Here is a 13,821-nt window from a genome sequence, read left to right as displayed (position 1 = left end):
TGCCAAGTCTGATTCAGCAGGTCTAGGGGTGGGAGGCAAGGATGTGCATTTCTGAGACGTTCCCAAGCAATGCTGGCACTGCTAGTTCCTGGTTCAGAGACCACATTTTGAAATCACTGATGTAAGGTGAGTCTTCCCAGGATTGTTTGTTGAGATAGGGGGATCTTGAACTTTTTTTTTTTTTTTGAGAGTCACCATGTGTTAAGCCCTGGCGGAGTGTGCAGTGTGCGATCTCAGCTCACTGCAGCTCTGCCTCCCAGTTCATGCCATTCTCTCCTGCCTCCCAGCCTCCCAAGTAGCTGGGACTACAGGCGCACCCGCCACCACGCCCGGCTAATTTTTTTACAGCCATTTTTAGTAGAGATGGGGGTTTCACCATGTTAGCCAGGATGGTCTCGATTTCCTGACCTTGATCCACCGCTGGCCTCAAAGTGCTGGGATTACAGGCGTGAGCCACTTGTGCCGGCCCTTTTTTTTTTTTTTTTTTTTTTGGACAGAATCTCACTTGGTCACGCAGGCTGGAGTGCAGAGGCCGCGTGATCGCAGCCCACCACAACTTCACTTCGGGTTCAAAGCGTTCTCCTGCCCCAGCCTCCCGGGGGTGGGATTACAGGCATGTACCTCTGTGCCTGACTAGTTTTTTTTCTTTTTTTTTTTTTGAGATGGAGTCTTGCTCTGTCACCCAGGCTGGAGTGCAGTGGCGCAATCTCAGCTCACTGCAAGCTCCACCTCCCGGATTCACGCCATTCTCCTGCCTCAGCTTCCTGAGTAGCTGGGACTACAGGCGTCCGCCACCACACCTGGCTAATTTTTTTTTTTTTTTAAGTGGAGATGGGGTTTCCCCATGTTGGCCAGGATGGTCTCGATCTCCTGACCTCGTGATGCGCCTGCCTCGGCCTCCCAAAGTGCTGGGATTACAGGCATGAGCCACCACGCCCAGCCTAGTTTTTGTATTTTTAGTAGAAATGGGGTTCACCATGTTGGCCAGGCTGGTCTCGAACTCCTGACCTGAGGTGATCTGCCCATCTTCGTCTCTCAGAGTGCTGGGTTTACAGACCTGAGCCACGCGCTTGCCTGGGATCTCAAACTTCTAGTTCTTTTTTCCTCTCCTTTTCCCTGAAACAGTACTTCCTGTGTGCCTTGTTCTGGGGTGTCTTGTGTGCCTTAGCGGTCTGGAGACCACACTTCCCCTTCTACAAAGGCACTTTCTGAGTGTTAAAGAGATTTTTGCTAAGACAGCAAAGACTTTGAAGATGCTCCATTACTCAGGCCTGATCTGCAGCCCAGGGTGGCTGTGGTCTCTGATCCTGGGCCCAGAGGAGCCGTTTTAGAGAGGCCATGTGATGGGGACCAGATGCTGCTAATCAGGACCCTTACTGCCAGGACTCAGACATTTACATAGAATCAGAGTGTAGCACAGGAGGCTAAAACCCTGCTCTCCTGCTTCCCTCGCCTCCCTCTTCTGGGTTTCCTTTCCCAGCAGCTCCGTTCAGAGGGGATCTTCTTTGGGGGCACCTGGGGGGTGGGCAGTCTGTGAGAGGTGGAGGCCAGAGGCAAGGTCTGCCCCGGGGAGAGGCGGCCACGCCAGGCCTCAGGGGATTCATGCAGGTTCCCAAGTAAGCAAGGCCAGGACGACTTCCCGCCATCCTCCCACTCCGATTCCAATACCTTTGTTGGGACTCTGTATTCTGCGGTGATCTAACCACAGTGTGGGGAGCCTCTTAAGGTCTATCGTTCCCATTGCCCAAGCTTCTGACCATGAGTGGCGTGAGTTCCTGCAGGGGGCACACAGGTCCTACACCTCCAGCAGCACAGCAGCAACTCATGAAAGCATGCCCCTACCCACCCCAGCCTGGGTTTCTTCTGCCCTTTGCCCCTATTCATCTCCTGTTCACTGCCCAGCTGAGCCCCCATCCCAGACTGGTCCCTATTTGCGCCGAGGTGCCCAGGAACTGGGGCAGGCGAGGCCGAATGCGGCTGTGAAACTGAGTCAGACTTGCTGGAGCCGCGTGAGAGACCGTTGAACATGAATGCGTGTTCCCAGGAAAAGAAGATACAGTGCTCTTCTGGGAGAAAATTTCACGCCCCTGGTTATTTCTGGCATTTTAAGGGCAAATTGGAACTCGCTCTCCTCTGCCTCACTTCCTCGTAGCTAATTCACTCTCCTAACTTGAAGTTTTCAACCCCACACTGCTCTCAAACACGCATGTTCAGTGACTGTGTTTCCATATGGGTTTTGCATGGTCTGCTTTTCACCCTTCAAGCTGCTGGGGATGAGTGGGGTGGAGGGCGTGTGGAATCAGCATTCAAGAAGTGCCAGCATGCATCCTTTCCTAAACCACCAGCAGCGGGCATCAGAGAAGCAGGATGCAGGAAGGACGTGCCAATGGGCACAGTTGGGAATGGGGGTGGGCAGAGGAGGAATGATTATTCGGTAGCATATACTGTGTGTATCTCGCTTTATGCTCCTCCCAAATTGCATGAGGTGGGTGTTTTTATTTCCATTTTACAGCCCAGGAGTGAACGATGTCTAGATCACCCTGTAAATACATGTGTGTGTGGGTGTCAGTTTGTGCTCATCTACCCACTATGCAAGTGTTTATGGAGGTGAACCTCAAGGATGGATAGGGAATAGAATTATTGGATCTGATAACAGCTTATGTGGGAGCACGAGAGTCCTCCACAACATCACGCATTTATTTAGTCCCCAGAGAAACGAGTGTTTATGGGGCACCAGCCATAGGTTAGGAACTGTAGAAAAAACGTTGCATTACACATACCCGACCTTGAGGAATTCACGGCCCAGTGAGTGAGGGGGAAAAAAGTGACAACTGGCTTTTTAAAAATGGTGATATAGGTGGGCACGATGACTCGTGCCATAATCCCAGCACTTTGGGAGGCTGAGGTAGGAGGATTGCTTGAGCCCAGCAGGTAGAGGCTGCAGTGAGCTGTGATCTCGCCACTACACTCCTGCCTGGGTGACAGAGCAAGACCTTGTCACCACAAAAAGGTGATATATTTGTTTTTAAAATGGTAATTTATGGCTAATATGAAAAGATGAAAATCTGAGTTCACGAGGCTGTTCAAATCCATTGCTTTTATTAAAAATAACATTATTTGAGGTGAGAAGGTGTTTCAGGGACCCCAGCCCCATCCCACAATAAGAGGAGACCCCACTGTGTGCTCTCTTTAGAGCACCACGTAATGTCCCTATACTGGCTGGAGGAGGCCCTTAGTAGGAATTGTCTTTAAACATTATTTTGGTAAGAGGCCAGGCGCAGTGGTTCACACCTGTAATCCCAGCACTTTGGGAGGCCGAGGCAGGTGGATCACAAGGTCAAGAGATTGAGACCAGCCTGGCCAACATGGTGAAACCCTGTCTCTACTAAAAATACAAAAATTAGCCGGGATTCATACCTGTAGTCCCAGCTACTCAGGAGGCTGAGGCAGGACAATCACTTGGACCTGGGAGGCAGAGGTTGCAGTGAGCCAAGATTGTGCCACTGTACTCCAGCCTGGGCAACAGAGGGAGCTCAATCTCAAAAAAAAAAAAAAAAAAAAAAGTATTTTGGTAAGAGTATTTTGGTATTTGGTAATGAGCCTCTCTTGTATCCTGACAGGTGTCAGAGATGGCTGAAGATGGGAGCGAAGAGATCATGTTCATCTGTAAGTGGCCTGGGGACCTGTCCGAGACCAGCCCTATGTCATAGAACACAGATGGGCATGGCGTTTGCTGTCTAGGCAAAGCCATGTCCACATTTGGTTTTTATAATATAGAAAAGTTGTGTATTTAAATTTTCCCCACGAACCATTTATTTCCTAAGCAGTGCACTTACAGGGGTGTGGTTTTAATAGGACCACCTTTCTCAGAACTCCTGGCCGAGGGCACTTTGCAGGGGGTAGCACTTGGTCCAGAAAAGTAATCCAGGACTAGGCAGGAGGGAAGTGTATTAGAGTTATCATGAACCCGCTAACATTGGCCATTTTCATTTATGCTCATTCTTTGGGGAGGGTCTTGGTCTTCGTCACCGTGGAGGTGACGGTGCTTGATTTCAGGTGTGCGGCGGAGCTGGCGCTTTCCCTGGAGGCGTGTCCTGCCTTTGCACTCCTCATGTGTGCGTGAGCACTGACGGAGACCTTCGGGACACAGGCCTCGTGCCATCCAATGCACCCTCCCTTGCTTGTCTTTGTGGTGTCGGATGCATGTGTCTCATGACTCTGGGTCACCCTCAGGGGGCCAGGGTCCCCATTTCCCAGGTTTGTGTTCTTTGCGTGTCTCCTTCCCTGGGTGCTCTAATGCTCGGATGTCTGCTTGCAGGGTGTGAAGACTGCAGCCAGTACCACGACTCCGAATGTCCTGAGCTAGGCCCAGTGGTCATGGTCAAAGACTCCTTTGTGTTAAGCAGGGCAAGGTGAGTGACCGCCGTGAGCTGCTTTCACGGTCCCGGGCCTGTCCATATGCCAGCTGCGGCAGGAGCCTAGCAGCCTTCGTGTCTGCACACGGGGAGGAAGGAGCCCGAGGGAGAACAGAGGCACTCTGAGTGAGTGCCAGCGATTCCCTTCCCTCTGTGAACGGAGCAGCCTTGCTGCCGGGATGCGCCAAAACACGCACTTCGAAGCTCCAGAGTGAGTTTCTTTGATCCACTCCAGGGTTCTTAGCTGGAGCCCAGCTGTTCCTGACACATTGTGGAGGCTGCAGAAGAATGGACTGGCCAAGGTGGTTGATGTGCTGAACACCAGTGGCCAAGCTGGAGGTCTGCTCGTTGGCTTCTCTGCATTCCAGGTCTTGGCCTGCCAGCGGACACATGCACACACAGGCGGGGCAGGGGATGGGGGTCATGAGGACAGGACGGGGCTGACCCACAGCAGCTTCCGGAGGCAGCCCCTGCAGGCCTGGTGAGGCAGCTCAGTGGGCAGCAGCTGCCCTGCCGTTCCACCCTCACCTGGGGAAGGCTGTGCCACCTGGTGGCCCCGGGCAGGTGAGCTTGGGCAAGGCACTCCTCTCCAGACCTCGGTGGCCTCTGTAAAGGGGAGAGGATGGCGGTTCCCGTGGGGTGGCTGTGGTGTTGTGGGTGATGGTACCTGGCACGTGCTTTCCAGGACTGTTTCCAGGAGCCTCCCCACTGCCTCACAACACCGTTCATTTGTTTTCTTCTTAGTGTGATTCAAAACAAAGAGATTAATGTTTCAGCCTAAAGTAGAGAGCGGATCTACCCCCCTCTTCCCATCAACCCCCCTCTTCCCCAGAACCCTCAGGGGCTGCCTGTTGCCCATGAAAATTCAGCTGAAACCCTTGGTCCTGCAGTTGGACCCTCTGGGCTGGCTCCTCGTCTCAGCGGCCTCCTGCCCGCCCTGAGAGGTCTGTGCTCTGGGGACCCCATGTCCGCCTCTGTCTGAGGGGCCCGTGTGCTGGATACCCCATGTCCGCCTCTGTTCTGGACGTGTCATGGGCTCGTCCTGGCTCCTATGCCTTCCTCCCCACACCCTGTCCTTGACATTCTTCTGCTTCAGTTAAAGAGATCACATCCTCAGTGAAACTGGCCTGCTCCACTTGGCTGGAAACCCTTTCTCTTTGGGACACCCATGGCCCTTGTGTCTCTCTTGGGGTGCTGTTCCTACGGCTCCTCAGCAGCGAGTTCCCTGTGGTCCCTCCTCCATCGCTGGTCCCCAGGCCAGTCTGACCCTTTCCTGTCCCATAGCAGCCCCACCAGAGATGCACCTGTTGTTGCTGTCTTTCCACGGGGAGTGAAATCCATCCTTCAGTAAACAGCCCTGCCATGGTGTGCTCTGGGTGAATCTCAGGAGGGCCTTGTGGTCGGCCTCGTGTAGCTAAGGCCACAAGATTACGGCTAGATTGCCACAGCCCGAGGGCATCATCACAACCTCAGCCTCAGTCTTCATTCAGCACCTATTAGGAAGGCTTTTCTTTTTCTTTGAGACAGGGTCCTGTGCTGTCACCCAAGCTACAGTGCAGTGGCACAATCTCGGCTCACTGCAGTCTTGAACTCCCGGGCTCAAGCCATCCTGCCTCAGCCTCCTAAGTAGCTGGGACTACAGGCACACGCCACCATGCCCAGCTAATTTTTTGTATTTTTCACCATGTTGCCCAGGCTGGTCTCAAACTCCTGGGCTCATTCAGTCTTCCCACCTCAGCCTTCCCAAGTGCGTGCTGGGATTACAGGTGTGAGCCACCAGAAGGCTTCTATTTTATCACCTGGAGAATTTTATTTCAGAAGACCCCTGGCGGTCAGTGAGGGCGAGCTTTTAGGTTATCTTAACGAGTCGGTCCCCAGGTGTGCGTGCTCTCTTTTGAGTCTTGTTTTATTCCATTTCCAGGTCATCCCTTCCTCCCAACTTGGAGATCAGACGACTGGAAGACGGAGCCGAGGGAGTGTTTGCCATCACTCAGCTCGTCAAGCGGACACAGTTCGGTCCCTTTGAGTCCAGGAGGGTTGCCAAATGGGAAAAGGAGTCCGCATTTCCCCTGAAGGTAAAGGCTGTTGCCAAACAGGAGCTCAGGAACTGGGTGTTTTTTTGGCGTTCCTATGTGGGAATGGGGAGCGAGAACCACCGAGTTTCCATGATTTGTCAGTTCCTCGAAAATAGCTCTAAACATTGTAGGTCTGCTTAATTTCCAAGGAAACATTTCTTTTTACATTGCGAGAGCATCAATATTAAGTTGGTATTTTGTAATTTTCAGTTTTGCAGAACATTAAAGAGTGTATTTAAAACATACGCAGGAGAAACGCCAAATGCTGACTCCAGCTGTCTTAAACGACCTCCGTTGTTGTTGCAGGCTTTACAAGGCAGTGTCTTGCAGGGGTCCATCACTCCAGTTCTTTTCACACCTGTGCAGAGCGTATGGCGGTTTGCAAAGCCCTTTCAAAGGGAAGGTGTTTGTTTAGGCAGTGATGAGACATTGGGCAACAGTACGAAGTTTGGTAGCTCTAAAAAGCACATCAGACTGAGAGAAGACAGTGGTTCTCTACTTTGACGTGAACTCGAGAAAACTAAAATGTATGTATATCGCAAGGCAGGCTTTAGCATACGTAAAAAATGAGCCCTCTGGAAGGCCTATGAGGCCAGGCGAGGCGGGTTTTTGACTGTTCCCATGTCTGCCCTCAGGGGTACGAAATATCTGTGAAATAAACAAATGAGGAATGGGTTGTTAGTTAGCAAACTTTTCTTAGAGACCCTTGAAAGGGATCCGCTTGTTTTAGGACAGGCAGATGAAGTGGACAAGCTTGGGTTTTTGGAAGCCCTTTGAAAACCTGAGCTTATAAGGCAGATTGCAGCAAGAAGGGGAAAAAAGGAAAGGGACTTGAGTTGTTTACAAAAAGAGAAAGAAGGAAGGAAGAAAGGAAGGGAGGGGAGGGAGGGAAGGAAGGGAAGGAAGGAAGGGAAGGGAGGGAGGGAAGGAAGTAAAGGAAGGAAGGAAAGAAGGAAAGAAAAGGCTGTTTTAAGTTGAAGAAATATGTAACAATACCCAGTACAGCCTCTGAAAGGACTGTAGCCGTTGGCTACCTGCCTGTCCTTTGCAGCACCCATCCAGTCAATGTATGCAGTTGGTGTGGGTGCACGGTTGGGGGTGAGGCCCCTTTAATAAAAGAAGCCTTTTGTGCCCATTTTGGTGGTCTTTCAGCTACGCGATTTTGCAGGTCATCGCCTCGTAGCGGGTTGTTCTCAGTGCACGCACCAGCGTTCAGCTGGACTGTGCCCACCAGAGGGATGGTGCCACCAGCTGGGAGCATGCCTTCCTCAGCAACTGGTGGTCATTAGGTACCTGGTGGTCCCCCACCCCCGCCTCTCACTTCCAAGGGCTCCGTCCTTAGAGAGGCCTCTCTAGGCAAAGCTCAGGAGAGGGGAGAGCTGTCTTCCTGCAGGGAGGAAGAGCTCAGATCATGGCATCAGAAAATAAGGAACAAAACCCTCCTATAGTCGTGTGGTTGATTTGAACTTCAAAATGTGTAAGTTTTTCTCCCTGCTTCCTGCCTGCATTTAATCCATAAAGCAATGGTGTTGTTTGATAGACAGGGAGGTAGCCAGCCAGAGGAACCCAGCATCCTGTGGTGGAGCTGGGAGTAGAACTGTGTCCCAGTTCCCACTGGGCCATCTGGAGAGCCTAGGTGTCCCTATGACACGTGGACTAGGAGTGGAGCTCAGATAGCCCAAAGCCGACCTGGACCAGGACTAGAACTTCAATATCCGCAGGCCCACTAGAACCTGATTTGAACTTGAGTTCCGCACCTGGGCCGTGAGTAACATTCAGGTATCCAGATGACACATAGACTGCTGTGTGATGTACGATGACACATAGGCTGTGTCTGCTGCTTCCTTTTGCCTGTGACTAACTTGACCCATCCAAACCACATGGTCTACCTGTGACCCTCCTCACCATTGTAAACACCTCAGCATCCCATACAGGAGCCCTTATGGCCTCTGAGGTGGCACTGTCTAGATGGGTTCCTCAGCACCCGCCCCCGACACGCTGACACGCAGATGGGTAATCAGCCATTTTCCTGGCTTCTCCGCGGGCTGACTCACCCTCAGGTGTTCCAGAAGGACGGGCACCCCGTGTGCTTCGACACCTCCAATGAGGATGACTGCAACTGGATGATGCTGGTGCGGCCGGCGGCGGAGGCTGAGCACCAGAACCTGACGGCCTACCAGCACGGCAGCGACGTGTACTTCACCACCTCCAGAGACATCCCCCCGGGCACCGAGCTGCGCGTGTGGTACGCGGCCTTCTATGCCAAGAAGATGGACAAGCCCATGCTGAAGCAGGCCGGCTCTGGCACCCATGGTACGTGGCAGCCCCTGATCCAGAGCCCACCTTCCCTCATGCCTCGCCGGAGGGGTTATGGCCCCTTGGCTCTGTGCTGACCCCACACTGATGAGATGGGTTGTGCTGGGCCAGCTGCTGGGATGCAGAGAGTGGAGTGGAGAGTCGGGTCTGTCTTTCTGCTTGTCAAACATCCTTGGTCAGTTTGGGCATGTGGATGTAACACAAGCTAACACAGTGAGGCAGTGTTTAACAACAGAGATACGTTCTCAGAAATGTATCCTGGGGCGATGGCATTGTCTTTGGCGCGTTGTAGAGCGCACTCTCGCGCACCTTGATGGCATGGCCTGCTAGCCACCCAGGCTGTGCCGTGTAACCTGTTGTCCTAGCTACCAGCCTGTCCAACATGTGACTGTACTGCATGCTGTGGGCAACTGTGATGCATGGTATTTGTTTATGTAAACATAGACAAGGTAATAGAGGAAAAATACTGTATTAGAATCTCATGGGACCACTGTCATTGACTGAAACCTTGTTACGTGGTGCATGACTGCTTAGCTCTGCCCTTGGGGCTACGTCCAGTGACTCATCCTCCTAATCCTATGAGGCTGGGGTACTAGCCCTGTCTTTAGGCAGAGGAAATAGCACAGAGAGGTTTAGGAACTGACCCCAGGTCACAGTGGAGTAGATGAAGAAATCAGGATTGGTCCCTGGCACCCGGCTCCAGTGTTGCTGTTCACCGTGCAATGGCCGCCTCCCAGAGTTGGGGGGAGTGTCTGTGTGTGTGTGTGTGCGTGTGCGTGCGCATGTGCGTACCTGTGTGTGTGTGTGTGTGCGCGCGCGCGCATGTGCGTACCTGTGTGTGTGTGCGCGCACGCGCATGCATGTGCGTACCTGTGTGTGTGTGTGTGCGCGCCTGTGCGTACCTGTGTGTGTGCGCGCGCGCATGTGCGTACCTGTGTGTGTGTGCGCACGCGCATGCATGTGCGTACCTGTGTGTGTGTGTGTGCGCGCCTGTGCGTACCTGTGTGTGTGTGTGTGCGTGCGCGCGCCTGTGCGTACCCGTGTGTGTGTGTGCGTGTGCGTGCGCACGCATGTGCATACCTGTGTGTGTGTGTGCGCGCGTGCGTGCGCCTGTGCGTACCTGTGTGTGTGTGCCTGCATGTTCAAAGAAAGCCGTCGTGAAGGTTATGGGTGTGATCTGCCCATACATATCTAGCATTCCTGCTGGAAAAGCAGATCACAGTGCCTGTCCTGCTAAGCCGGGGTCGGGGCATCACTTTGCCCATCAAGCAGGGCTGTTGAACTTTAAATCTTTCTCATCCACGTTGTGGGTGTTTTGACAGAGATCCTCCTCATGAAACCTGAAGAAACTCTATGAAATTCCTTTTGACCTGCAAAACAGCAATTTCATACGGCTGAAGCTGACACTCCCCAGCGGAGCACATGTTCTTTATTGTTGGCATGAAGATTATTTGCTCAAGGGGGAGAAATAGATATTGACTCGCCTGACCCCCCCCCCAAACCAAATGACCTGATTCTCATATGAGCATTGTTTCCTTGTTTTATAAACGCAGTGTAATCCAAAATATTAGTAGCTCGGTAGCGTAAGATTCTTAACATATTTGGAAGGTTCTGGTCTGTCCTGTTTGTCAGTATGTTTGAGGCTTTGTAAAATGCCCCTGGTTGTCCCTAATCCCAGGTCTGCGACAGGCTGTGTGGGAGTGTCCCAGCGCTGTGCTGTCCTTGTAAAACACCAGCAACCCAGTGGCTTCACGTCAGAAATGTGCCTCTCACAGTGCTGGAGGCCAGACGTCCATGGTCAGGGTGTCAGCAGGGCTGGTTCCTTCTGGGCACTCTGAGGGAGAATCTGTCCCGGGACTCTCCCCAACCTCTGGTGGTGGCCGGCACAGTGGCCTTTTGCATCCCTTGGCTTGTGGCTGTGTCACTCCAGTCTCTGCCTGTCTTCTCCCCCATGTCTCTGTGTCATCTCTTCATAAGGCCACCCGTCTTTGGATTCAGGCCTCCCCAGTCCATCACATCCTCACCTTAACTTGATGGCATCTGCACAGATCCTCTCCCAAAGGTGGTGGGTGGATGTGAATTTTTGGGAGCCACTATTGAACCCACTATGGGCCATGTGAGGGCTGGGTGGAGAGGGGCCGCTGGGGATGCTGCCGGGGAGTGTCGGCAAGGAGCCAGGTGGGGCGGCTCCTTCTAGGGCCTGCAGTGGTGGCAGCGTCCTCTTCGGCCAGGTTGGTAAAGTAAAGGCTTCGCACCCTTCACGGAGAAAGACTGTGGCTTTGTGGGGAATTCTTTAAGAATGAAAAGGACAAAAAGAACTTGGAGAAACCCACTGCTCTTTACCCAGCGGCTCCTAGCCCCACCCTCGTGGCTTTGCCAAAACCAGGTACCTGGCCTGGCCTGGCCCCGCGCGAGAAAGGCCCCCGTGGTGGTGCCCGCTGGGTCAGGGGCCATTTCCAAGTCCTGCGAGGCTGGGCTCTCTGAGCAGACCCAAGTGACTGTGGTCTTCGGGACCTGAGCTGCTTGTGTCTGGAATTCCTGAAGGCCTAGGCAGCTGGCAGCATGTGTGCCCATGGCCAGCCCAGACTGGAGCCATGCTGGGGTTTGGGTTCTGAGATGCTGTCCTTGGCCATTTACCCGCTTATCAGCTTATATCCTGGGGGATGCCCTCACCACTCTCAAGGCTAAGGTCAAAGCAAAAGTTGCCACCCCTTATTGGAGCTACAGGTGTTTTGTATTCATTTTACCTGCTGGAGACCCTTTAATCTGGAGCTGAGTTTGAAACAGTAGATTTAAGTGGAGTCAGCCTGGGACTGTGGTGTTCAACAGAGTCACCTCCTGATTCCAGAGTTCCTAGGGTAATTCCGATTCCTCCCTAAAACTTCTCAGAATGAAAGGACACTTGTCATAATTTGACCAGGACAGTCTGCGTAAATGGGAGCATATGGTCACTTAAGCATAGCTTAAACCTCAACAGGGTTTATAATTGGGGGAAATACACAACTCAGTTAGTCTTAGATTTCAGAAATGCTTTTTAGAATGGTCGCTTGTGTTTGGGGACAAATGGCAAGCAGTTATTTCTAGAGAGGTAGTGAACATCATGATTCCTGTCCACTCACTGGTCGGTTGGGTTCCTCCTTCCCTTCCCTAGAGAGCCCCTGTTGAGCTCTGACTTGGCCCTTGAAGTGTCACCGGCTGCCCTGGTGGGCTTTCCTTGGGGTCCACCTGCTGATTGTTCAAACAGCAACCCAGCAGCCGCGTCATCGCCCCCGCTACCTACACACACACTGCCTCTCATCCTCTGCCACCTACCTGGCTCCTTGCCCTGGGCCCCTAGGGGTCCCTCTCCAGGCACAGTGGTGCTTCTAGAGCCCTGCCTGCCCAGTGCACCCGGGGTCCACCAGAGCCTGAGTGTGTGTTGAGCACCTCCCCCAGCTGAAGCTATGCACTGGAGCCCAACACTGCCCACTTCTCAGAAATGAGTATCTCAATAGATAACAAGACCTTCGAAGACAGGCTAGAAACATCTAGAAAGCTGGCCACTTGCCCAGTTCTCACTGTTTAGACTGGACACATGAAGGCCTGGAGTTCTAGGGTAACTGTGTAATTCCACTCCTGCTCAGCGACACGGCCTCTGGGGTGGACACTCCCAGAGAGAACGCTCCTACGTGGTGGGAGGAAAGGAGGCCTTTGGTGGCATTGTTGCACCTCTGGCCCAGTGGGCGTAGGCAGAGTGATGTGAGTGGCCTCCAGGGCCATTGGTGTGCTCCTAGAACCGTACTGGCGGCCGACGAACCCAGGAACCGTCTTCCTGTAAATTACTTATTATGGTGGCCGAGTCTTTCTTGGTGAGCGTGAGAGCTCCTAAGACTCATTGACTTAATTCTGTCTCTTTCATTTGCTCCAAACATACATCTTTGTATAGAAATCAGTCAGTTTTGCAGATCAGCAGAGCTGTCTTCTAAATACAGAGAAAAGTTTGGTTTTATACTAAAGGAGCAGTAACACATCCCTTTAAAAGTTACTTATTTTATTCTGGTAGTGGATTTACTTTTCTAGTTCCTTTCCTTTTTTTTTTGTTTTTTGAGATAGGGTCTGGCACTCTCGCCCAGGCTGGAGTGCAGTGGCATGATCGTGGCTCACTGCAGCCACCCTCCTGGGCTCAAGTGATCCTCCCATCTCAGCCTCCCTAGTAGCTGGGACCACAGGGATGTGCCACCACACCCAGCTAATTTTTTTAATTTTTATTTTTAGTAGAGATGGGTCTCACTGTGTTGCCTAGGCTGGTCTTGAACTCCTGGATTCAGGCAATCCTCCCACCTTCCAAAGTGCTGGGATTCCAGGCGTGAACCACTGTGCCTGGCCTTATCTTTTTTTGAGCTCACATTAAGATTGATTTTCTCTCTTTACAAGAACCTGAACCTGCTGACTGATGGAGGGGGCAGCCCAAGAAGCATCCTGGATCTTCATGGGAGAGAGCATGGGGCCCAGGAGGAGAGTGTGGTGGGGGCACCCTGCCAGTAGGGTGTCGTTGAGACATCCCATCCCCACCAGCTTCTACTCCCTTTTACACTTGCTTTGAGAAGCTGCTGCTTGAAGAATCCCACAAGATCATGGACAAATGGAAATCAGAGCCAGAGTCCCATTTCTCACTCACCTTCTGAAACACACCTGAGTTTCAAAGAGAGAAAATTTTCAAAATCACCTTTCTGATGAAAAAAGTAAAATACAAACACATTTTATAACATTGGGGAAACTGTTCAGTCACACAGAGCATCACTGTTCTAACTCAACTGTTGTTGCCATATGATTCACATTTTCTAGTATTTTTTATTTTATTTTATTTTATTTTTGAGACGGCGTCTCGCTCTGTCGCCCAGGCTGGAGTGCAGCGGCCGGATCTCGGCTCACTGCAAGCTCCGCCTCCCGGGTTCACGCCATTCTCCTGCCTCAGTCTCCCGAGTAGCTGGGACTGCAGGCGCCCGCCACCTCGCCTGGCTAGTTTTTTGTATTTC

At 52.3% G+C, this 13,821-nt stretch overlaps 1 protein-coding gene across 5 annotated transcripts in view; it reads left to right on the top strand.

Annotated features, from left to right (window-relative positions):
- PRDM15 (PR/SET domain 15) overlaps window positions 1-13,821 on the top strand; it is a 75,035-nt gene that overhangs the window by 16,588 nt on the left and 44,626 nt on the right. For 4 of the 5 annotated variants that reach the window (XM_021935494.2, XM_021935493.2, XM_021935496.2 and 1 more), the window contains exons 2-5: window positions 3,621-3,666; window positions 4,319-4,412; window positions 6,337-6,490; window positions 8,551-8,803. In XM_021935494.2, the coding sequence (XP_021791186.1) occupies window positions 3,621-3,666; window positions 4,319-4,412; window positions 6,337-6,490; window positions 8,551-8,803 (547 nt within the window). Of the gene's footprint in view, window positions 1-3,620; window positions 3,667-4,318; window positions 4,413-4,852; window positions 4,980-6,336; window positions 6,491-8,550; window positions 8,804-13,821 lie in introns of those variants that run through there. The other variant, XM_021935497.2, reaches the window with a different exon arrangement.

The sequence above is a fragment of the Papio anubis genome, chromosome 4, assembly GCF_008728515.1.
Source record: "Papio anubis isolate 15944 chromosome 4, Panubis1.0, whole genome shotgun sequence".
Classification (NCBI taxonomy): domain Eukaryota; kingdom Metazoa; phylum Chordata; class Mammalia; order Primates; family Cercopithecidae; genus Papio; species Papio anubis.
Note: the sequence above shows the minus strand (reverse complement) of the source record. Positions and strands in the feature narration are given on the sequence as shown.